The 26,142-nt window shown below is 43.3% G+C and overlaps 1 protein-coding gene across 2 annotated transcripts; it reads left to right on the top strand.

Annotated features, from left to right (window-relative positions):
- Positions 1-2,949: 2,949 nt before the first annotated feature.
- Positions 2,950-24,868, top strand: LOC147637060 (ras-related protein Rab7-like). 2 transcript variants are annotated; one of them, XM_086800673.1, is made up of 7 exons: positions 2,950-3,203; positions 3,658-3,684; positions 3,793-3,892; positions 4,251-4,397; positions 23,630-23,710; positions 23,836-23,981; positions 24,428-24,868. In XM_086800673.1, the coding sequence occupies exons 1-7, from the start codon at positions 3,151-3,153 to the stop codon at positions 24,492-24,494; spliced, it is 621 nt and encodes a 206-aa protein (XP_086656799.1). In that variant the 5' UTR covers positions 2,950-3,150; the 3' UTR covers positions 24,495-24,868. The 2 variants fall into 2 exon arrangements, with proteins under 2 accessions (XP_086656799.1, XP_086656798.1); XM_086800672.1 differs by lacking the exon at positions 3,658-3,684 and having other exon boundaries at positions 3,014-3,203.
- The last annotated feature ends 1,274 nt before the right edge of the window (positions 24,869-26,142 follow it).

Below are 26,142 nucleotides of genomic sequence, written 5' to 3'. Positions count from 1 at the left end.
AAATTCACTAGAAGTTATAGTGTGGGCATTCTCTAGATAAACTTCTTTTATCTATTTGGATAAGGGAATTTGGATTCTTCCTTTGTTGGCATTTCTTTCTCTAGTTCCATACTTTAGATGATTTATATAGTCAACCTGATAGGTTTACGGATGGACATATATAACTCATCGAGACGTTGATGACTCTCTATGTTGATATGAGTAACTCGAGACGTTGATTATTCCATATGCAGATGTGGATATGTTGGGGCGCCGATGAATCCCTGGTTTCGGCTGTTAAAATGCCATGTTTTCCTACTTTATTCCGAATGGTTTACAACGAGGAAGTTACTTTGAATGTGAATTGCTCTGATCATCCGCAGTAGTCTGATGGGTAAACAGAGCGTATGAATCAGATTATAGTGTATATGCTTCGTGCATATATCTCTAGAAAATCATCATATTGGAAAAAATATCTTCTAATGATGGAATTTGTCTATAACAGTTTTAAATATACAGCTATTAGTTTTAGTCCGTGCATACTTATGTATGGGTATTAACCCAGGGCACCTATTGATGTCGGTCTTAAGGACATCGAGGGATTTCTTGCGTGATATGTAGGAAATGCTGACCGAAGCTCGGGATTCTATCAAGAGTGCTCATGATAGGGCACGGTTTTATGCTGATAGGGGACGCTCATCTCGGTCTTTTGAACCAAGAGCGTTGGTTTATTTTAATGTTTCTAAAGATTCTCAGACTGTCAATGGAAAAATGCTCGAATTTATCTCCTAGATATTGTGGTCCATTTCGAGTTATACATCGGATTGGCACGGTTGCGTATGAACTAAAACTACCTCCAATTATTAGAGTTCATCCAGTCTTTCATATTGATAGATTGAAAGGGAAACTCGGAGGTGAGGATAACACAGTTACTCCTCAAGAACTCGTTGAAGTCGAAGAATTATCCTATGTTCCACATGAACTCGTTGAAGTCGAAGAATTATCCTATGTTCCACATGAACCTGATAAGGTACTTGAATTCAGGGAGCCTGCAATGACACTTTCATCGACTAAGGCAGAGTATCGAGTGGCTTGTTTGGCTGCTTGTGAAGTTGCAGCGGCTACTAGAGGAGATCAATTTCCGACAACAAGAGCCTACCCTTATCTCATGGGACAACCAGAGTTGCTTGGCTATTGCTAAGAATTCGGTATTTCATGCAGCACGGACCAAGCATATAGAGATCTAGTACCACTTTGTGCGGGAGCGGATCTTGGAGAGAGACATTATCCTTGACAATGCTGCAGACTTATTCACCAAAGGATTATCTCAGTTAGCTATCGATGTTCATGGTAGCTCCTTGGTTCTTGGGCCATCCCCAAAGACCTAAGAGAGGGTGTTAGCATTGGTGGCTTTTCTGGTGTTTATGGGGGCATTTTTATGCTCAGGCATTCCCCATTTTTCCATATTTTTTCCTATTTTATGGGCCTTTGATGTGGGTTTACCCACCCATTTTAAGGACTTATCACCTATTTTCAGGTCATGTAGGTACTAGGAGATAGTCGGCCAGCTCATGTAAGAGTATATTATATACATGCTGCCCTTTTCCTCATTTCATCATCATTCCTTGATCATTCTTGGTGAGCACCCTCAGCCCTCTGCCTACAAAATCCACTCCTCTCCTACAGGTTGGTTGTATCCACTCTTTTCGTAAGATTAGTGCATTAGCATTTTGCCGTTTTCTCTCATCCCTCTCTTGGAGCTTCAACATTTTTGTCATTCATCTACATCTTTCTGCTACCCTCTGACATAATGTCCACCTGAGAGGCTTCCTAAAATTGATGCTCCATCAAGAAGAGCACGACAGAAACCCCATGGTTTCATCTAGTAAATGGTTATTCGTGCTCATTTAAAAGATTTAATCCTTCTCCATATCTCTAAGTCCAAATTATTGTTTTCAAATAGTTTTATTAGAATGATTGTTCTCAAATCGTAGCTCAAGTATTAAGAGGAAAGAGAGTGTTCATTGAAGAGGAAGCATGCACCCACATCAAATATTGATCAAGATTGTGATCTTGGCACATGGTCCATGAGGATCATCTTTTTATTGATCCAATTTTATCAAACACCATATCTTTAGTTCTTAAATTGAATTCACGGTGATGGGTGCACTAACCATACTTTTTTATTGTTAAATGCATGCATTTTATGACGCGGAGAACAAATATGAAGAGGAGGAAAAAAGGAGCACGATCTTTCATTTTTACAGTGTGTTAATTTGAATGCACAACGTTCTAAGCGATTAAAAGGTTGGTCTCTACATGTACTTACATCATTTCAAAGCATTCAAGAGATAAATGCTAGAATTGGTTAGGGGCAATGGGTTCTTAACCTATTGAGTGGTGAAGCATCTCTTGATGGGAGTTGTCTTTATGTTCTCTCATTTGATTTACTCTCTAAAATTGTGTGAATTAATTTCAAATTCATTATTATATGGATTAGTCACAAATCTTCTCTAAATCTAGTGCTTTAGTAGTAACTTATGAACGGATTATAAGCATTTAACTCTACCAAGTGCCCTAACTAGTTTTTCTCGAACTCTGAAAATTTAGAGCTCTCAAATGAGTGCAATAATGAGGGATTTGCCTCCATCAATATTTTTTTCGTTTTCAATAACGAAAAATCCTATGGATTCAGATTCGTATCAGAACACGTTAAATTTTGAAGCGAAAGCTATGTTTTTTTTGGGGTAGATTTTCATTAGTCCAAAAAGAAACTTTGTGGAATTGCCGATTTCTTGCCTTACGCAGGTGTGCCCAAGTTCAACACAGCCTGTTCGAGTTTAACCCCATGTCAAGTTTCGAACCCACGCCCTCATGTAACCGCACAAGTGCTCTACACGCGTTTCGCAGGTCCATAGGTGCGCGACTTACTTATCATGCCATGCTCCCCACTACTTAAATGCACAACCCCAAAAAGCGACTGCACTTTTTTTCTCCTGTTCTCTACAGGTGTTTTTCTTCAACCAGCACGAGAGCAAGTTGATCCACTTTTTGTCCTCTTCTCTGCAGGTGTTTTTCTTCAACCTGCACAAGAGCAAGTTGCCCCACCATAGCCAAATTCCTCTTCGACGTTTCAACAAGAGTCTTCTGTGTGTTTTGGGGATCATCGCCATGGCCACTCGTAAGCGAACGCTCCTCAAGGTCATCATCCTCGGAGACAGTGGGTATGCTCTCTCTCTCTCTCTCTCTCTCTCTCTCTCTCCCATCTCACATGTCCAAATTAGAATTAGGGTTAGGGTTCCCCCACTCTTAACTTTTTTTTTTTGGGTCTGTTAAATCTAGGGTCTTTCCTTCATTCCGTGAGTTCTGTTAAAATTAGGTCATAATAAAAAATCCTAACTGGTGGAGGAAAACCTAGATTTAACTGTTTTAACAAATGCTCTAACAGGAAACCCTAGATTTAAACAGAAAACCCTACCTTTTCAGAAACTTTTAGCTCTAAACAGAAAACCCTAGTGTTACCAGAGTGATGGAAAACCATGGATTTAACCGGAAACCCTAGATTCATGAGAATGATGGGAAAAAAACCTTCCATGAGGGATGTAGCTCTCTGTTCTGAAAAAAAGATAATAATTTGTGTCCTTTTTTTATTACCATTTTTTTTCTACTCTTGTGCAGGGTGGGGAAAACCTCTTTGATGAATCAGAATCCTCATGTCACTGCATTTGATTATTTTTCACTCTATTCATATTTTGTTTTTTAAATAAAAAAAAGCTAGCTGCTTTTATGTCTCCTTGACCTTAATCCCCCCAGATATGTCAACAAAAAGTTCAGTAACCAGTATAAGGCTACCATTGGGGCTGATTTTCTCACCAAAGAAGTGCAAGTCGAAGATAGATTGGTCACTATGCAGGTGAGATTTTTCACTGCATTTACTTGCATATAAGTTAGATTTTATTATAACTTAGCATTCTGATAAAACTACTGTTTTTTAATTATATCTATAATCAGCCCCCTCTTGCTTTTTTCTTTGCTTTACTAGACCTGTATACATTTTCTTTTGGGCATTCAAACACATGACTGACTCCTCCAATCTGCTGATTTCATGGGTTTATTGAAAATTTGTGATAAGTTTTTTTTAAATATAAATTCGCTCAGTAATTCTGTTTTATTGAATGTGTGTGATTGATTTCTTTCAATTTGTGAACTTAGATAACATTTTAGGTATGTGTTTGTGCATCTTTTGATAATGAGGGCCTATGTGCACACAGATCTGGGACACAGCTGGACAAGAGCGTTTTCAGAGCCTCGGGGTTGCCTTCTACCGAGGTGCAGATTGTTGTGTACTCGTTTATGATGTTAATGTCATGAAGTCTTTCGACAATTTAGACAATTGGCGGGACGAGTTTCTCATACAGGTGACCTACTTTGGTGGTGCAAATAGGCTGGACTTAATTTTGATCAGCAATGAAACATTTTTTGTTGATTTCTAGCATTGAAGATGAGTCAAGTAGGATGTTTTTTTTGGGGGGGGGGGTTTCAACGTGGTATTATTCTTTAGTAATTTGAAGTAGCCAATGCATTTAACATTTGGTATATTCCACATGATATAGCATATCATAATATGATGGTTTATTGTCTTGTGGATGACTACCACGAGGTTATAAATTGCACTTTCTTATAAGGTGAATTAGGGCATGTTCCTAGATTCATCTAGGTATATATATTCAATATATTGTTAATGGGTGTGTCGCGTGATGGTAGAGGGATTGGACTCAGGGGGTAGGAATTGGGGTTTGAATCCCTATTACTAGTGATGTAACGTGTTAATATATAAAAAATTTCATTATTATGTATCATTTAAATAATTATGCATTTTTACTGACATAACATGAAATTTTATAAATTATGTGAATATAATAGTATTTAATCATAAAAATTAAATAATCATCATAGCAATATTAGAGTATAATAGTGTAAAAAAATACTTTGCGTTGTATTTGTTGAACTAGCGCAGGCTATTTTTGTGGGCCTGTGCAGTCTTGAAAAAAACAAGAAAATAGTGTGAAAAAAGACGTGGATTAATGTCCAAAATTTGGGTGCTAAAACGTTCTAGAGATATGCGTGCAACGATGTATTAGTGTAATTACAATACACTATTTTCTATTATGTATTTATCATATATAACATTGATTTTCTATGTGATATAATATTGATTATTTTGATGCATTAAATTATTAGTATAATAATATCAATACTAACATAATAAATTACAATATCAGTGGTATTTTATATTATGTTGATAAAATAAGCACATATATTTCTTTGCATTTAACTAATAGTATATATTCTCTATTATATAGTAGTGTAAGTATGCTCAAAAAGTAAACAATATAAGGTTGTTCATATAAATTTATATATCTTTTGATTGTAGTAGCTTTTGAGGTCTTCCTCCAAGTTGTCGTTAGGCGGTATATATTAATTCTTTCTATCCAAAGTGGTGGTGTTTCTCCAACCAGCTACCCTATCGTCCATGTGTGCATACATGTTTTCTTTAGTGCTAGGCTTCATCATGGCTGAGTTCTCTCTTTCACCCGAGGTGAAGAAATAGAAACTTAGCTTGATGATTTATCTATGAAGAATGTCTACTAAGGTGACATACATGGATGTGCACCTACTCTTGAGTGGGATTGTCATAGGATGCAGTCATGCTATGGATGATTGTCGTCGTGTGCACCTTGCAATTGGGTGCCATATTGATATATTATGTCCAATTTTTGGTTGGAGATCAGCGCTCCACTCAGTTGTGAACAGTGAGCCGGAGTCTTGGAACATGTCAGGCTAGTTGCATTAGGGTAGAGGCTTGGGTAAGTTTAGGTAGTTTGTCGTGCATGAACCCTTCACACTTTTGTTACCCACCTGGAGATGAGGTGACTTGCATCTCAAGTGCTAGACGTTAGTCCAGATAAGCAAAAGGTAGGATGCCCAGGAAGCAGCAGGGCAGCAAGCGAAGATAGGGCAGGACACATATGGACAGTTCGGGCAGAAAATGTAGGTCGGTTTTCTAGTCTTGGGTTTGTGGAGCAACCGACAAATAGAGGGATGCGAAACAGGTCCCTCTAGTTCCCTCATTCCTTATGTTGCTTTGAGTGTAGGAATAGGTCAAGAGGCATCTATATGCATGCATGCAGGCAGGCATCAAAGATCAACACAACAACACTCCACTTTAACAGGGAACAAAGGTAGTCTTGTTGAAGACAATTGCAAGACGAGTACTTTGGTGAGTTTCCAATAGACAGGTTGTTCCAACAAGGAACTGTTTGGAGAAGGAAGAGTCACTATTGGTTGGTGTGGATATCATAGGCTAGAGTCATCAAGGAAAGGAAGGAGATGTCATAAGGTTAGGGTCAAGAATCTATTTTGTTAATATCTCATTTTCATAATATAAGCAAATACATTGAAAGGTGGGAGTGCTTAAGTGGGCTTTGGGACCGAGTCGGGTGTTTGTGTATTTCTCTTTCTTGTCGTTAATGCATCAGAGTAATTGTAGAGTTAACTCAGTTAAGTATGAGTAAGGCTTTTGGTGTGACATTCGTAAAAGAGCAAAAGTTTGTCCATGATAATTCAGAGCCAAAGATAGCGTAAGAAGCAAGGTTGGGGTAGAGCCTTAGTCGTTTGAGTTGTTTCCAAACTAACAAAGCTAGGGATCTTTTGGGATAGATCATAGCATAAGGTACAACTGAGGTAGATCATAACAAAAGCAAGATGGAGGTTTGTGCATTACACGCATGATAATGGTAACAAAGCAAAGGTTTTGTCTAAAGTAGGTTATCGACTCATTCATTGTATTATGATGGGGGTGATGTCTTATTGTACACACACATATGATGATGTTGATGTATCAGGCACACATACACATGATGATAGTGATACACGTGCACATGATGCCACTGACACACATGCAATGATAGTGAGGGTGATGTGTGAGTTAGATCATGTGGGCATGATCTCGAGGACAGAGATGGCAGCAAGCATATCGAGCATCATAGAGCTACCTATCTCTATTCCTAGTGATCAGAAGGATACATTAGATGATCATAGTGATGTATCCGATGATCTTGATAGGCATTTGACTAGTCATGATCATTCGGCTAGTCATACATTCTTGGTTATACATGGGGATGACACTTCACATATTGATGAGCACATCATATATCATGAGGAGCATAGACCCAAGGATCTAGTATTAGATATGTTTGGTTACTCCTCTAGAGTTGTCACTTGTGGAGAGATTTCGGATACGACCACTACTTCTAGTTTTCATAGCATTCGTGTGGATCGAGTTGTTGTGATTGAGGAGTCAGGAATAGTGCATGAGAGTAGTGATGAGTTCATGCATGGAGGTGAGACATCGTAGGAGTATGTATATCTGTCACGTGCATCCCGCACTTGGATGCCACGTAGACATTTCTGTTGAGATATCGAGCTCGTCTAGTGAGGCGGTGGCCACTGATGACCCGCCTGGGGGATAGGCCCCACACTTACACCACTGGCATGGTTGGTGAGATCATGGGAGATATGCGGCCAGTGGGATGACAGGCTGTGTGACAGCCATTCTAGAGACTGGCATAGTTATAGCGCCAGCTCATTTAGTCGGGTTCACACTATAGAGAACCCGTGTATGTATTTGGTTGAGTACCTTTCATATAGTGTGTACTCTTATTCTTGTATATGGTGTGTTTAGTATTGAGGAGAGAAGAAGAAGATTTTCAGCCTCTGACCTTGTGTGTTCTCTATTAGGGTTTTGTGAGTGTGTGTGTGTGCTTGCAAGAGCTTAAGCTCTCCTCCCCCTGCATCTTTTCATGGTATCAGAGCCTGGTTCGTGCTAAGGGCTGAGCTGCAAGCAAGAGAACCACAAGAAGCGGTACGAGGGTAAGAGCTTCAATTACTCTTCCCTATTTGTGTTGGTGACTACACCCTTGTCGGGAGCTCTACGGGAGGCACCGGCAAACGATCTCCGATTGAGGAGCTTTCTTCGCGGGAGTGAAGCTATAGGGCAACTATATAGTCCTACGGACTGAGTCCTACGGACTGAGTCCTACGGACTGAATTTCCAGGCCGAAAACGCGTTTCGGGCGCGTTTGGACCTCCGTTTTTCAGAAAGCAGGCGATTTCGAGCACTGCGGGTAAGTCATCGATTCTCTGCAGAACTCTGTTTTAAAAACTGCAGGAAGACAGATTGACTGTGCAGACACTGTGGGTGCTGCAAAGAGGTCTACAGTTGCCATTGGGTGTATGTATGCACATTGAAGTCACTGGTTGTGACATTTGAGAATACTACAGTACCGCTGTACAGAAAATACAGCATTTGTGCAGAAAAAAACCAGAGTGCAGGTTCTGGTAAAATTGTGTGTTTGGCAAGATGTCTAATGATGGCATAACACAGATTGTGGCTAAGAAGCTTGACAAGAATAACTTCCATGCTTGGAGGTTCAGGTTGACGAATTTCTTGATGGGAAAAGGCTATTGGGACTACATAGAAGGTGAGCATGAAGAGGCACCGGAGATACCGGATATAAATCCAACTGCTGCAGATGTGAAAGAATTTAAAGACTGGAACCAAGGAGCCAAAAAGGTTAGGTATTGGCTTTCCATTAGTATACAGGACACCATGATTGGGCACATTCAGGATGCCGAGTCCCCCAAGGAGGCGTGGGACACCTTGGTAAAGCTTTATGAAACAAACACCAAGGCACGTAAGATACAGTTGAAGAATGAACTTCATACTGTGGAGAAAAAGAATACTGTGGAGAAAAAGAGCATGTCTGTGAATGACTATGCGCTGAAGATAAAGAGTATTGTGGAATCTCTTGCATCTATTGGTGTGTCAGTAGATGATGATGATAAGGTGGAGGTCTGTCTACGTGGTCTCGGGCCACAATACAAGGCGTTTAAGACGTCTATTCAGAATCGGGAAAACATTCCCAACTTTACAGATTTAGTGTCTATGCTGATTATCGAAGAGAAGAACTTGGGTGAAGACCAACAGTCTTCACAAAGCAAAAACAGTTCAGAGCAACAGGCCTTCTACACGAGTTCAGGAAGAGGACGAGGTAGAGGAGGCCGTGGACGCGGTCAAGGAGGTGGCCGAACAGGTCATCAGAATTATGGCCAGCAGCAGCAGCAGCAACAACAGTCCCAGAATCAACAACAACAACAACACGCAGGTGGAAGAGGAAAATTCAGAGGCAGGGGGAGTCAAAGAGGCCGTGGAAATTGGCAAAGGCAATATAATAATACATGTGAATGCTATTATTGTGGTAAGCCTGGACATGTGCAGTCAGAATGTTATAAGAAGCAGGCTGACATGCAAAATGGGAAAGTGCAGCAAAACAACTATGCATCCTCAAACAGAAATAATGAGGATAATGAAAGGTTGTTTGTTATGCAGCATGTTGTGAATGCCATGTCTGAAAATGTTGATGCAGCACAAAAAGATAATGTATGGTATGTGGATTCAGGCGCTTCGAACCACATGACGAGTCATGGGGAGTGGTTCAAGGAGATGAAAAACCCGGAAAGACCAGGTTTTGTGGAAACAGGGGATGACACTGCTCATCCAATTGCCCACATTGGAGATATGTCATTGTCTATGCAGGATGGCAAAGTGAAGTACCTTGCAGATGTACTTCATGTACCGAACATAACAAAGAATCTGGTTTCAGTTGGCCAGATGATTGAGCAGGGTTTGCAGGTTCGGTTTAACCCTGATGGATGTTATGTTGAAGATTTTAAAGACAAGTGCAGGTTGGTTGCAAAAGGCAACAGAGTGGGCAGAATGTTTACGTTGGATGTAGACATGCCTGAGATGAGTGCTGCGATGTTTGCAAATGGTTCAGGAATTGTTGCAGACACAGACATATGGCATAAAAGAATTGGACATGTGAATGTGCAGAGATTGAAGTCTATGCAGACAAAAGGAATTGTGACAGGGTTGCCAAAATTTAAAGTGGAAGGTATGCATAAAATCTGTGAAGCATGCCAATTTGGGAAGCAAACAAAGCATGTGTTTCCACGTAACAGATATGTGAGCAGAAATGCACTAGATGTTGTGCATTCAGATGTATGGGGTCCTACGAAGACCATATCTATGGGAGGCTGCTGGTATTATGTGACCTTCATTGATGACCACACAAGGAAAGTGTGGGTATATTTCATGAAGGAGAAGAGTGAGGTGTTCACTCACTTTCAGAATTTCAGGTTTTTGGTTGAAAAGCAAACAGGGAAATATGTAAAGTGCCTAAGGTCAGATGGAGGGGGAGAGTACTTCTCCAATGAGTTCTCTGAATATTTGAAGAAGAATGGTATTCGGAGACAGTATACATGCAGATACACTCCGCAGCAAAATGAAGTTGCTGAGCTGAAAAACAGGCACATTGCTGAGATTGCGCGAGCATTGATGGAAGAGAAGAATATGCCGCATTGCTATTGGGCTGAGGCTGTTTCTACAGCAGTATACATCATGAACAGGACTCCAACTGCAGCCATACATGATGTAACTCCAGAGGAGAGGTTTACTGGCAGAAAACCAGATTTATCTCATCTGAAAGTCTTTGGATGCATTGCATATGTGCATGTGCCAGATGAGCTGAGAACTAAGCTGGACCCGAAAGCTGAAAAATGTGTGTTTATTGGATATTCCCTTGAGCAAAAGGGATACAGGTGTTATAACCCTACTACATGTGAGTTGAGGGTAAGCAGGGATGTTGTCTTTGATGAGATGAGCAACTGGTATGCTGCTGAAAAAGAAGCTGTTGGGGCTGATATGAGTGGAAGTGTGGTTGCACAGAATGCAGGTCAGCAATCACAGTCTTTGAGTGGACCAGGAGAGTCCTCATCTAGTGGGTCTGTTGATAGACCATGGAGTGGCAGGCTGCGTCATAATACCAACCCTGCAAATGTGATTACTACATCACGTAAAGGAAAAGAGAAAGTGGTTGAGCCCCTTGGTATGCCTGACATTTCTGCAGGGCATTCTCATGTTGATGGAGAGTCTAGTGGCTCAGATATGAGCCTTGATGAGGAGCTTGGGATCCCAGCTATGAGAACACCTGGTGTAAAGAAGGCTATGGAAGCCATGAATGAGAAGCTGCGAAGATCTGGGAGAGTGAGAAATCCTGTGCAGAGATTTACCTATGATGGTTATGTGGCACATCACTATGCATATATGGCAAAGGTTGTGCAGGTTGTTGAGCCCACATGCATTGATGAGGCTGTTGGAAATGTGTGTTGGGAGAAAGCTATGAATGAGGAGATGGATGCACTATATGGAAATGAAACTTGGGATTTAGTGCAATTGCCAGAAGGCAAGAAAGCCATTGGATGCAAGTGGGTGTACAAAGTTAAACATAACAGTGATGGAAGCATAAACAGGTACAAGGCTAGATTGGTAGCCAAAGGATTTGCACAGACATATGGGATTGATTATGAGGAAACTTTCAGCCCAGTTGCCAAGATGGCAACGGTGAGAGTTGTGATAGCAGTGGCTACATCAAAGCAATGGTCTTTACATCAGATGGATGTAAAGAATGCATTCTTGCATGGGGATTTGCAAGAAGAGGTGTATATGTTGCAGCCACCTAGTTATGAGGATGTGGGTCACCCCGAGCATGTTTGCAGGTTGAAGAAAGCCTTGTATGGCTTAAAACAAGCACCAAGAGCATGGTCTGACAAGATTTCTGAATATCTTGTCACTATTGGCTTTCATGTAGCCAATGCAGATTTCTCGCTGTATGTGAGACATGGTGATAGAGGAGTTGTGCTTGTTGTCATCTATGTAGATGACTTGATCATTACGGGGGACCATGATGCAGAGATCTTTGATGTAAAGATCCTGCTTAGACAGAAGTTCGAGATGAAGGATCTGGGGGAGCTCAGATATTTCTTGGGCATCGAGGTGATTAGGTCACCACATGGTATTGGATTACTACAGAGACAGTATGGCTTGGACATGTTGTCCAAGTATGGTATGACAGGCTGTAAGCCTATTTCTGTGCCATTGGATCAGAATGGCAAGTTGAGTGCAGATTCAGGAGAGATCTTGGAGGATCCTACTATGTACAGGAGCATAGTAGGAAGTTTGATCTATATGACGATCACCAGACCAGATTTGAGCTATGCTGTTGGGTTGGTGAGTCAGTTTATGCAGGTTCCACGGAAACCGCATTTGGATGCAGTGAGACGCATACTGAGGTATGTGAAGTCTACTTTGCATTGTGGACTATTCTATGAGACTGGGACAGAGATATGTGTACATGGGTACACAGATGCTGATTGGGCTGGTAGTATCTCAGATAGAAGATCTACCAGTGGATTCATGTTTTCTTTGGGGAGTGCTGCTGTGACTTGGAGCAGCAAGAAGCAGCCTACGGTTGCTCTATCGAGTACAGAGGAGCTGCTATGGCAGCATGTGAGGTAGCTTGGTTGAGAAAGCTACTTGCAGATTTGGGTCTATCAGTGGATAGACAAGTTGTCATTTTCTGTGACAACATTAGCAGTATACAGTTGGCCAGGAACCCAGTCTTTCATGCTCGTACGAAGCACATAGAGGTCCACTACCACTTCGTCAGAGAGAAGGTCTTGGCAGGGGATCTTGACCTTGTTTATGTCAGCACAGAGGATCAGGTAGCTGACATTTTCACCAAAGCATTGGGTACAGAGAAGCTCCGCAGATTCAGGGCTTGGCTTGGTGTACATGAGATGGAGTTGAGCTCGAGGGGGAGTGTTGAGATATCGAGCTCGTCTAGTGAGGCGGTGGCCACTGATGACCCGCCTGGGGGATAGGCCCCACACTTACACCACTGGCATGGTTGGTGAGATCATGGGAGATATGCGGCCAGTGGGATGACAGGCTGTGTGACAGCCATTCTAGAGACTGGCATAGTTATAGCGCCAGCTCATTTAGTCGGGTTCACACTATAGAGAACCCGTGTATGTATTTGGTTGAGTACCTTTCATATAGTGTGTACTCTTATTCTTGTATATGGTGTGTTGAGTGTTGAGTAGAGAAGAAGAAGATTTTCAGCCTCTCACCTTGTGTGTTCTCTATTAGGGTTTTGTGAGTGTGTGTGTGTGCTTGCAAGAGCTCAAGCTCTCTTCCCCCCTGCATCTTTTCAATTTTTGTACAGAAGGTGCAGAACCTGGGATGGTGAACTGGTCCCATGTGAGCCCAGTCCGGGACGAGTCAGCCAGGGATCCATCTCAGTCGTCCGAGGTCAGGTGTGCATTGTCCTGCACATGAGTCCAAGGTCAGGTGTGCACTGTCTTACACATGAAACAGTGCCAGTCCGCGCTGTGAGTCTCCCTCTAGAATGATGTCAGTGGTTCTGTGTATCTGGTTTGGTACCGGATGCCAAATCACTGAGTAGATTAGGTTTAGGACAAGGGGCCAGCCCATAGGGCTACCCCGGATCTGAGTGTGGGCACGGGAATGGTGTAGAACCACCCCCATGAGGGCCAGGAAGGCCCAGGCTGAACCCACCAGCCATGGAGGGGCTGTAGGACAGCCCTAGGGCACAGATCAGGCAATCTCCAGGAGATTACAGCCTTTATATGGCTGTAGGGCATGTATGGGGCAGCCCATACAGGCTGCCCAGCCCTGGGATTGTGGACAAAAGATGTGTCCAGCCCTTCAGAAGCAGGCGCCTGATGTCCAGCCAGCCAGGAAGAGATGCGCAGACATTATGGGATTTTTCCAGCATTTTTGGGGATTAATTCAGCATTTATTGCTGAATTTACTCAGTCGTGGGAATATGATGCTGGCTGCCTGTTTATCAGCTGGCCGACTGCTCATGATGGGAAGTATAAATAGAGGAAGCCACAATCCCATAATTCATCTCAGTTTTCACCAAGTGCTCAAGCCAATCAAGGGCCAGTCAAGCCAAGGAGATTGCCAAGCAAAGGGGTGGACTTCTGAAGGTCAAGGGCAGGATTTTCCAGCCAAGAAAAGGTCAAGTTTCTGTATTTGTTTTCAGATTTACATCATTCTAATAAAGCAAATACACCATCCGTGGTGGGGGCCCTACAGAGGGTAATTGGGACCCAATACTGTGTCCTCTCCATCTTCCCCTTCTCTCTCTATTTTCTGCACATCTCCTTTCAGTTTGTGCGTTAATTCCGTCGCGAAAAGAGTGCTGATTTCTGAGTTTTGAAGTACCGATCCTTCTCCGAAGCTTCCGTATATTACAGTGGTATCAGAGCTTACTTCAAGGACAAAGATTCAGCAAAGAAAACCAAAAAATTCTCTCGCTCGTGTGGTTGGTTTTTAGACGCTGGTGGACTACCCCTTTCGGAGTGACTCCTGTCCCTCGAAGGACGGTTGGTTTTTAGCCTCCGGAAGTCTCCCACACAGATAGTGGATGATCAGATTGCGTTCCGGAAAGGAATTGCATTTTCCCGCTATGGCGAGCTTTGGCGACGAGAGAGAACCAGAACCATGGGACCAGAGTGCACCAGGCAGCCCAGCGAGGGTACCCGGCTTGAGTGTCACAGGCATGTTCCAGCAGATGATGCGAGCAATCGCAGACCAGACAACCAAGTTGGATGAGCAGAAGGCGCGGATGGCCTGGACACGCAAATCCAATGGGAGGTGCGTATGTTTAGGCCAGCCACCTTTGAGGACGCACTCTCGCTTGCGCAGAGTGCAGAAATGAAACACAATGGTGGCAAGCCCAAGACTTCCCAGCCGGCTTCTCCCAAGGCTAACGCCTCGGGGGGCAAAAGCCAGAACCAGACGGGGTCTTCCCCAGGACAGAGCCCGGGGGCCTCTGGCTCCAAGAACTCGAACAATGCGTCTAAGCTTACTCCAGACTAGAAAGCGGAGGCAGGCAAGACAGGTGGCAAGTTGAGTGCTGAGGAGCTTTCTCAGTACAAGGAGGGTAGATGTTTCTTTTGTCACACAAAAGGACATACTTCTCGGGATTGTCTGAAGAAGCCTCCAAAGGCCGCCGCCGCCTCCACAGCTTCCGTGGTGAGCACAGCTCCCACACAGACCCCAGCGGCTACCCCTACTAGTTCTTCAACCCCCGGTGCTTCAGTTGGAGCAATTATTAGCCGGGAGCTCGAAGATAAGCAGAAGGGCGCCCATGACCAGGAGTATGAGCGCAACGAATTGCTCAAGTCCTTTGGCTACATAGGTGGCCAGAGAGTCGTCGTCTTGTTTGACAGCGGCAGCACGGAGGATGTGATCACGGAACAGGCCGCTAGGCGTGCCCGTTTCGAGCTGACTCCGGTGGACAAACAAGTTGAGGGTTTTAGCATAGGTATGACAACGAGCGTCAAGTATGAAGCTCTAGGTGCTAAGTTAGTGATTCAGGGCATAGAGTTTGTGCGTGACTTTATGGTTGCCCCTCTTGTAGGAGCAGACATAATTTTGGATATCCAGTGGTTTCACAAGTTTCTTCCTGATGTCAAGTGGGACAAGCACACGTTCCAGATCGATTGGAATGTGTCAAACACCCCGGTGACCATTAAGTGTGAGCCAGGTATTCCAAACTTTCCGCTCATAAGCCACTTGCAGGCTAAGCGAGCAGTGAGGAAAGGCGCACAGTATGCGATGATTTACATCCAGACAGCCCAGACGGTGGCCAGTGCTTCCGAGAAGTACTCGGTTCTCCATGAAAAGTTCCAGAAGATTTTTCTTCGGGACAGTCTCCCTCCCCAGCTCCCCCCGTCCAGACCGGAGGATCACAAGATTGACCTCCTCCCAGGCTCGGAACCCCCGAGCAAGTTTCCGTATCGCCTTTCTAAGGCAATGGAATCGGAGTTGGACCGCCAACTCCAAGAATTGTTGCAAGCTGGCTTCATCCGCCCCAGCGTGTCGCCATTTGCAGCACTGATCTTGTTTGTCAAGAAGAAAGATGGGTCTTCTCGGTTGTGTGTCGATATTATCGTGCACTCAACAAGCTGACTATCAAGAGCAGATTTCCGATGCCTCGAATTGACTATATTCTCGAGAGGCTAAATGGAGCAAAGGTGTTCTCAAAACTGGATTTAAAGAGTGGGTACCACCAGGTACGGATTGTTGAGGGGGACATCCCCAAGATAGCCTTCCGTACAGAACGGGCCCACTATGAATTTGTGGTCATGCCATTTGGATTGACGAACGCCCCCGCTACATTTAACCGCATGATGATGCGTATTTTTCGGGAGTTGATTGGAGAGAGTGTGTTCATATTTCTGGACGACATACTCATATTTTCAGCTACAGTTGAGCAGCATGACATTGATGTGGAGAAAGTCCTTAAGTTGCTGGAAAGCAACGAGCTCTATGTCAATGAAAAGAAGTCAGAATTTTATCTGTTCCAGGTACATTACTTGGGATATATAATTAGTGCTGAAGGCATTCTACTTAATCCGGCTAAAGTGGCCGAGATTGTTAACTGGGAAGTACCTCAGACCGCTTATGACATTAGATCATTTGTGGGTATATGCCAGGCATATTCCACCCACATTGACAAGTTTTCTGATCTCTCGGCAGACCTCACCGATCTGCTAAAGGGAGTGAAAACAAGAAGGCAAAAGATTCGAATGACTCCACGAGCGTTGGAGGCATTCTAGAACCTCAAGGTGGCTTTATCAAAAGCACCTTGTTTAGCCCTTGCCTCGTGGGACGAACCATTTCAAGTGATCACCGATGCGAGTAACATTGCAATTGGAGGTGTATTGCAACAGAATGGTCATCCAGTAGCTTACATGTCTCGTAAGTTACTGCCCGCCGAGAAGAACTACTCAGTCTATGATCATGAACTTCTAGCAGTTATACAGGCCTTGAAACATTGGAAACATTTCCTGTATGGCCGTGACTTCGAGGTTCGCACTGACCATCAGGCATTGCGCTGGATTCAGACGATGCCAAGTGCACAGTGGAGTGATCGACAACACCGCTGGAGTCAGATATTCCAGCAGTTCGGTGGTATGATTGAGTACCTTCTAGGAAAGGCCAATCCAGTGGCCGATGCTTTGAGCAGGAAGGGACAAGTATCTGCGATTCAGACCACTAGACTTGACCTTGTTGGTACAGGACTAGAAGACATGAAGCACACGTACGCGGATTCCGAGGAATTCGGTACTCAGTGGGAACAGGCATTGGATGCCACAGGACCATGCCATTTTTTGATACGCGATGGTTGGCTTTTCTACAAAGGCCGACTATGTGTCATGAAATCATTCCGGGCAGCTCTTCTCCATGATGCCCATGACGCCATTACAGGTGGTCATAGGGGCATGAATTCGACTCTGGAGAAATTAGAACGGCAATACTATTGGCCAAAGATGAGGCATGATGTGTTTACATATGTACAACGCTGTGACATTTGTCAAAAGGTGAAAGCTCCTCGTGGAAAGAAGATAGGGTTGTTACAGCCTTTGCCAATTCCTGAGGGTCCTTTCCAGGACATTTCGATGGACTTTGTCACAAATCTGTCTCCCAGTCCGAGTAAGCGTAATACACAGTGTTTAACTATTGTTGATAGGTTCAGCAAATTTGTTATGCTTATTCCTTGCAGGGCCAATGTGACCGCCGAGGATGTTGCCCAGCTATTCATTCGGCATTGGTACCCGATTGGCGGGATTCCTAGAACCATAGTGTTAGATCGAGATGCCAAGTTTACCAGTCATTTTTGGAGGGCATTGTTTGATAATTTTGGTACTAAGTTGAATTTTTCCAGTGCATTCCACCCACAGACAGATGGCCAGACAGAGATATACAACCAGTTGGTCTTTGATGTGCTGAAGTGTTATGTCCACGATCAACAAGGTAAGTGGGAATCGTTTTTGCCTTTAGTTCAAGCTGTTTTGAATGACTCTTTTTCTTCAGCTATTGGCAGGACTCCATATGAGGCAGCGTTTGGAAGGCCTTTCCAGTCGTTGTTAACCAGGACTTCGTCTTCAGTACCGGAGGCGAACAGAGTGACGGAGTCTTACCAGGAGATCCTAGAGTCCGTAAAAGACAGATTGGCTAAAGCGCAAGAGGCCTACACTCGACAGGCCAATAAAGACCGAAGGGACATGAAGTTTTCGGAAGGGGATTGGGTGTATCTTCGGATTATGAAGCAAAGATTGAAGCAGGTGGACAAGCGATGCCCAAAGTTGTCTTTCAGGAGCTTCGGACCATTTCCCATCCGGAAAAAGATTGATGAGGTGTCTATGCAGTTAAAGCTACCTCCGAGTTGGACTATGCACGATGTATTTCATGTCAGTTGGTTAAAGCTATATGCAGGTCCACCCCCTTCAGAGGTCAAAGACGAAGCGGAACCAGACATTATTGATGAAGCAGAAGTAATGGTTCCAGAACAGATCCTTCTGCACCGTTTCAAGCATGGCTCAGGCCGAAGACTACGACAGTTTCTCACGAAGTTTCAGGACCGAGGAACTCATGAAGCGGTATGGCTCGACAAAGAATTTTTCGAAGACTATCCGGCATTATTGACGGATTATTTGGAGGCTATGCAGCTTCCGTCAAGTTAAGCAGAAGGGGATGTCACGTGCATCCCGCACTTGGATGCCACGTAGACATTTTTGTACAGAAGGTGCAGGACCTGGGATGGTGAACTGGTCCCATGTGAGCCCAGTCCGGGACGAGTCAGCCAGGGATCCATCTCAGTCGTCCGAGGTCAGGTGTGCATTGTCCTGCACATGAGTCCAAGGTCAGGTGTGCACTGTCCTGCACATGAAACAGTGCCAGTCTGCGCTGTGAGTCTCCCTCTAGAATGATGTCAGTGGTTCTGTGTATCTGGTTTGGTACCGGATGCCAGATCACTGAGTAGATTAGGTTTAGGACAAGGGGCCAGCCCATAGGGCTACCCCGGATCTGAGTGTAGGCACGGGAATGGTGTAGAACCACCCCCATGAGGGCCAGGAAGGCCCAGGCTGAACCCACCAGCCATGGAGGGGCTGTAGGACAGCCCTAGGGCACAGATCAGGCAATCTCCAGGAGATTACAGCCTTTATATGGCTGTAGGGCATGTATGGGGCAGCCCATACAGGCTGCCCAGCCCTGGGATTGTGGACAAAAGATGTGTCCAGCCCTTCAGAAGCAGGCGCCTGATGTCCAGCCAGCCAGGAAGAGATGCGCAGACATTATGGGATTTTTCCAGCATTTTTGGGGATTTAATTCAGCATTTATTGCTGAATTTACTCAGTCGTGGGAATATGATGCTGGCTGCCTGTTTATCAGCTGGCCGACTGCTCATGATGGGAAGTCAATCCCATAATTCATCTCAGTTTTCACCAAGTGCTCAAGCCAATCAAGGGCCAGTCAAGCCAAGGAGATTGCCAAGCAAAGGGGTGGACTTCTGAAGGTCAAGGGCAGGATTTTCCAGCCAAGAAAAGGTCAAGTTTCTGTATTTGTTTTCAGATTTACATCATTCTAATAAAGCAAATACACCATCCGTGGTGGGGGCCCTACAGAGGGTAATTGGGACCCAATACCGTGCCCTTTCCATCTTCCCCTTCTCTCTCTATTTTCTGCACATCTCCTTTCAGTTTGTGCGTTAATTCCGTCGCAAAAAGAGTGCTGATTTTTGAGTTTTGAAGTACCGATCCTTCTCCGAAGCTTTCGCATATTACAATATCGATCATATTTTTCGCATATCCTATGACATTGACCTTGAGAGCTTTACATTTGATCTAGGTATTTTCTTAGATCCAGTGTTATTGGAGATTGATTTATCATGGGATTTAGGTCATGTAGGGATACCGTTGATGGAGATTATCCATACTTTTGGGGATGACCTTAGTGGCCTTGGAGATTCCATCGATAGTGAGTTTGTTGATACTACTTATCTCTCTTGTGTAGACACTTTGTCAAGGCTTAGTGATGGTAATCTTTATGACGATCCAGCTTTTATTTTAAAGGGACACACACATAGAGTGTCTTGCACATGGAGATATTGTGCATGGGTAGGATCATACTCAATACGTACATTGATATAGTGGATTATGCCTTTGACTTTTCGAGTGGTGCTACGTGTGACAGTGGTATGAGTTCACATTTGACTCTACATGAGACTGACCTTGAGATATATTCTTTTGTCTTCTATTGATGTCGACACGAGCCTATGTTCTTTGGAGCCAGTACATTTTCCTTTGGATGCCTTCTTTGCCATTTGAGGAGCATTGTTTTTGGATATGTTTTTTGGATATGTGGCACGACATTCAGATGTATCTATGACATATTTCCATCTTGGCTTACACGATGATTCTTTTGTGCCAGGACCATTTGACATTCTAGCCATGAGTTTTGAGCTTCTTCGGCAGATACCCTTCGTGCCAGATTCACACTGTGGTCATGAGGATAGGTTTACGAGTTTTCCTTTTGACCTTGGAGCTACTATCTCTTTGGAGTCGAGCCTTCCTTTTAACCTAAGAGCTACTACCATTTCAGCTTCGACGGTTCGGGATGTATATCATACATATTCCTTTGATCCTCGAGAATACTCGACGAGCTTCGTTATCGACAATGGTTCCTTATCCTCTCCACTTGCACCATATTATCATGGGACCATTGCCTTGGATTTTCCATGCCTCGGATTTCCTTTCGAGCCAGGCGGTTGCATAGATAGTCTCATCATTGACAAGAGTCTTTTATCCTTTCCATTTGACCCTGGGAGTCATATGATTCATGTATGGGTCTTCCACTGCATCGACATCTAGTCATGGATGTGATTTTTGGCTCTTGTGCATAGCCACTTGTATATGTCTTTTCTTTGGGCACGACCACTCTTCGATTTCAAGGATGAAATCATTGTAGGAGGGGATGGTTTGTAATGAAGTAGATTTGGTTTCACATGCACATGCACATGGGGAATGGGGCTAGGCACTTGGACTTAGGGACATTTACATGTGTACTTTTGGGGACATAGTAACAGGGGAACACCGTTTTCATCCCTTGGAAACGGTGGAACGCGTTCCCCCAAGACTAAGAAGCCTAAACCGGGTGGAACGTGCATGGGGGAACGATTTGGCATAGGAACGGCTAGGGGAACGGTTACATGGAATGTCTGGCTACCGTTCCCCCTTTGGGAGTGTTTTTTATGCTTGGCCAAGGAAAAATAAGTGAAAAAGTGTACTTGTTGCGAGCCGCCTGCGAATATCCTTGAAAGGTGTACCTTGTTGTCGCTTGCCTGCGTACTTTCTAGGTCCGTGCGGCGTGCGTGCTCGACAGCTCTGAGTCACGAGTGGGCTCCTCTCTCGAGTCTCTTCAGATTTCGACTCCTACTTTCCAAGGCAAGGCAGTAAGGCTACTCACTTTTCCCTCTCTTTCTCTCCCGTTTCCCCTCGTTCCTGTTCTCCCTGTGGCCCGTTCCTGCTCCCCTGATGGGGCTTTCGTTTCGTTTCCGTTCTGTTGCTACTATGTTAAGGGTACCTTGGGCCCTATTAGGCATAGGGGTCATTGACATTGTACCTTTTTGATCATATTCACTTTATAGACATTCATGTCTTCTTGGTGCTCATGCCTAAGCCTCCATGGCCTTCTTCTTAGCTATTGCCCTAGGATGGTGACCCACACCCATGTTGTCACTCCATGTTTTGAGTGACCAACCCTAGTCTCTTGCACTATGCAACAGTCTGAGCATTGTTGAAAAATTCCGAGAGACTATTACTGCACTCCAAGTAGGACGTGAGATGTTCTATGAAGAGATGGTGTCAGTATTCATGGAGGAGGACCGTCGTCTCGAAAGAACACCGAGGTCCTCATAGGAGCCTTCTTCGCCAAAGACAAGGACAAGCCCAGACGTTGCAACTTGCAACTACTGTAAAAAGCTGGGTCATACGATTAACAACTGCTTCAAAAAGATGGGAAAACAACAAGAAAAACAACATGCCCATTTTGTAGCCACTTTCTCCTACACCGACTCAAATGAAGACCCTAGGCCCACGACAACCCAAGAAAAGGCCATGACTGTCGCCGTTGAATCACTGTCTCATAAACTATGACTGGGCTTTCTAAACCAAAACAAAACCAATAAAATTAAAAAATTAAAAAAATTGTAAAACTTGTGGGGTACTCTGCCCGGATCTAGCATCCAAAAAGAGCTGTATTTTTTATTTTTTGCATCTATTAGTTTCTTTCAAGGGGGATTCATCTTGAGGGGCCCCGGGGGTTGCATTTGCTCCATGGCCTCTAAGATGAGTCCAGGGACCATGTAGGGACAGTGGCCCGTGAATCATGTGCTCCTACCTCTGAGCCATGCTGACCTTTGTTCAGCCTCTAAGCCATGTCGGCAGTACTTCTGATCATGCCAAGTCATCTACCTCTGAGGCTACTGGTAGTATATGTCATGTTCTAGCATCCAGCAATCTATTCTCTTACCTTTTCTTCTCCCGAGAAACCATTGTAAGGAATTAAACACTGCCTCATTCGAGGTAAGACCTTTCCTTTGCATTACCTTATGTATCTGGGACTAGACACTGCTTGCTAGATAGGTAAGACCTTCCCATCATCCTTGCATTCTATTTCGTATCATAGACTCAGCCATCTATGATCTGAAGGGGGGTTTGTTGGAGCCTCGCGTGTGAACAGGCACTTATGCCTGGCTTGTGTGTGAACAAGCACTTATGCCTGGCTTGTGTGTGAACAGTCCTTATATTCTAGATAATATCGTAGATTTTATTGGGTCAGAAGATAAGGCTACATGCCTATTAAAACTTGTACTTGGGTCTTACTTTTATCATCAATCAGAAGAAGTCTCTTGTGCAGCATCTATTGTGATGCTGTCTACTGTTTACTTCTACAGCTCTCTCTCTCTCTCTCTCTCTCTCTCTCTCACACACACACACACACAACACACGATGGGCTGAGCCACTGTTGGAAAACTCAACAATGTCAACGATCTTGATTTTGATTTAGAGAAGAAGGTCGAGAAGAATTTCGATCCTGAAAATACTGAGGCTTTGAAGACTCGTGAGAGCCAAAGAAGTTGCTATTGAGATAGGAAGATCGTCCCTTATTGGAGCATGACAGCACACCAATCATTCTCCTTGTCCTGGATTTTATTAAACACTATAAATAGGAGTCTAGGCCTAAGTTATATTGAATCATTGATCAATCAGTCATCATTGAGTCATTGAGAAGTCAGAAGCAGTGCTACCATTGAGTATCTCTATTCAGCATTGTATATACTTCATGTTAGTAGTACATGGTAGATTTGGTCATCTCTCTCTATTGTGTATTGAGCATGAAGATTATACAAAGATAATCAGGGAATGATCCAAAATGACGTCACTAGAGCTTCTAGCTAGTATGAGAAAGAAAGAAGAAAGAAGTTCCATCAGCATCTGAATCGGTATGAGAAAGAAAGAAGAAAGAAAGAAAGTTCTATGAATATTTGTGGAAAGCCAAAATGACCTATGAGACCGAATGAATGAGAGAGAGAGAGAGATTGAGAGAGAGAGAGAGAGAGAGCGCGATGGATGGATGTAATTAATGTCTATGAAAGACCCAAAGGGTCTATGAGACCAAAGAGATGTTACTAGCTGCCTAAAGAAAAATACAGGGCCAATGCCTTTTGGGATATCACTATGGCTTGTCTTTTGCGTAGGCAAGCTAAAAATGGTCATTTTGAAAAGAAAGCGCTGAACGTTTGTGCAGGCAAATCCGTCTGATCCAGAAAATTTCCCTTTTGTCGTACTTGGAAACAAAGTGGACATAGACAGCGGGAACAGCCGTGTGGTATATACCATCTACTTCATCCAGCTATTTTGGCTTCTCTAGGAAAAGCTCTTTATTTATAAAATTTTTCAAAAAAAAAAAAGAGGGAATCACATCATTATTATTTTTTTCTCCTCAATGTTAAGGTATCTGAAAAGAAGGCAAAAGCATGGTGCACAACCAAAGGAAACATACCCTACTTTGAAACTTCTGCCAAAGAGGATCTCAATGTGGATGCAGCATTCCAGTGCATTGCCAAGAACGCTTTGAAAAATGAGACAGAGGAAGAAATGTAAGTATCATGATTCATTTTGTATGGTTAGAATGATAATATCAAGGGGAATTGCATGGTTAGAATTATAATATCAAGAGGAATTGCGTGGCTAGAATAATAATATAGCGACTGGTAAGAATGATAATATCAAAAGGATTTGCATGTTTAGAGTGGTAATATTAAGAGAGTCACATGGATAGAGTGATAAGATCAAGCAGCATTAAATATCAAGGACTGTTCAAGTTCATTGGATTAGGCTCTGCTTATTCAAAGCATTTTTAGCATGTTTTAGAAGGTCGGCTTCAAGGTTTCTGAGGCTATCCAAACATAACCACCACATAGTCTGCAGTGTTGGTTTCAAGTGAAAGCACATGGGTATAATGATATTATGAGGAATCACTTCGTAGGATTGCTTAGTGATCATGATTCAGAATTTACTTCTTACATACAATTTGGTATTTCAGATATCTTCCTGACACTATTGATGTGTCAAGTGGGCGGACACAAAAGACATCAACCTGCGAATGCTAGCCAGAGATTTCAAAGGCCTATTGGTTTTCTTACATGCACAGATACTGATAGGATCTAAAGGTTCATGGTGAGAGCAGAGTTCGAACTCTTGAATTCACCTTGTTATCAGTGTGTGTGTCAAGGGAGGTCGAAGATGTGCATAAATCCAGTTTTTGTTTGGTTTATGTTGATCGATCTTTTTACAAAGTAGGCTAGTCAGAGCTATTGATATCGACTTGGTTCTGTGATTTTGGGATCTTGAAACACAAGGTTAGGTCCTTGTAATAATGTACTATGATGCTGTGCACCATTTTTGAATGGATGCCTATTACTTACATTATATCAGCTTTCATTCATTATTGTGTTAGTCTAAATGATGAAGATTTTTATATTGATCTAAGATTGTCTAGGCTGTAGTGGTTAATGATTGTCTGGACTCGAGGTGGATTGCTTAGCACAGGTTTGGATAGTCACTACAGGATTGTCGCTTGAACAGAACAATTACCATTTTTTTTAAAACTATGTATGGTATGTTCATGTTCATTAAGTTAGTGTTAAAGGTTTTCCTAAAGCAAATTCATTCCTCGCTTAAATATCATACTTATTATCCTCATTAAACCATTTGTGCCTCTGCACACAAGTTTTTTAAAACCACAGTTCATGCCTGAATGGAAATTCAAATTAGATGCTTGAGAGTGTATATTCTTAGTAACCATTACATTAATTTTCACATTCCTATGTACATGTGTGCGTACACATGCGTGCACACACACTGCTCCAGAATATACTACACGAGTGGTTAACGTGTCAAAATATAGCTTAACCACACGTGGTTAGCACACAAGTGCATGGGTGCACATGCACTCGCACACTTACACATACAGTTGCATGGTTGGTGCACATGTATGCATATATGCACATAATTGTGTGCTCACATGCATACACTTGCATGGCTGGTCCACATGTACACATTTATGCATATATGCACATAATGTTTACAAATGTAGTTCAATACCCATGCATGGAGGCACACATGTTCTTGCGCACTTGCAATACATGTCCACACGTGGGGCACGTAGAGGGACAAGGATACACACATGGGCACATGTACATATGTATGAATGAACAAAGCCCAAGGAATAAGTGCACACACGTGTGTGTATGCATGGATGCATATCCATGCAATGAGCATGCGTGCACACACAGAACATGTTTACTAATAACATTCCTTTCAACAAAGGACATTTATGGAGAAATACATACGTGGCATTCTTGTGGCACACATGTTTGGACATGAAAAGCTAGGAATATAACAATACCATGTAAATTGAGAATGCTTGCATTAAGCTTATAAGGGTACAATTATGTTTTGATTGGCTAAGATAAACATACTCATCCATAAAAGAAGGTCCAATCTCTAAACCTTGTATAAATGTCATGTGCACAGAGTGCATCTACCGTATGCAACATGCATACAAGACTAGCTGCGAGGCTTAGGGAAGCTTAGAGCTAGGCAGGTTGATTCGCGAGTTGGGCTAGGGATAGACTGATGGACAGGCATCCAAGTAAGACAGGTGGGCGTCCAAGTGTGGATGCCCTGTGAGAGTGACAGGCCAAGAGTCTATAAAAGGGTGGCCAAGGTTAGTCAGTTGGTCATAGAGTCTTGCGA

This window comes from Cibotium barometz, chromosome 7 (assembly GCF_041138505.1).
Source record: "Cibotium barometz isolate CiBa-2024 chromosome 7, ASM4113850v1, whole genome shotgun sequence".
NCBI classification, from domain to species: Eukaryota; Viridiplantae; Streptophyta; class Polypodiopsida; order Cyatheales; family Cibotiaceae; genus Cibotium; species Cibotium barometz.
Note: the sequence above shows the minus strand (reverse complement) of the source record. Positions and strands in the feature narration are given on the sequence as shown.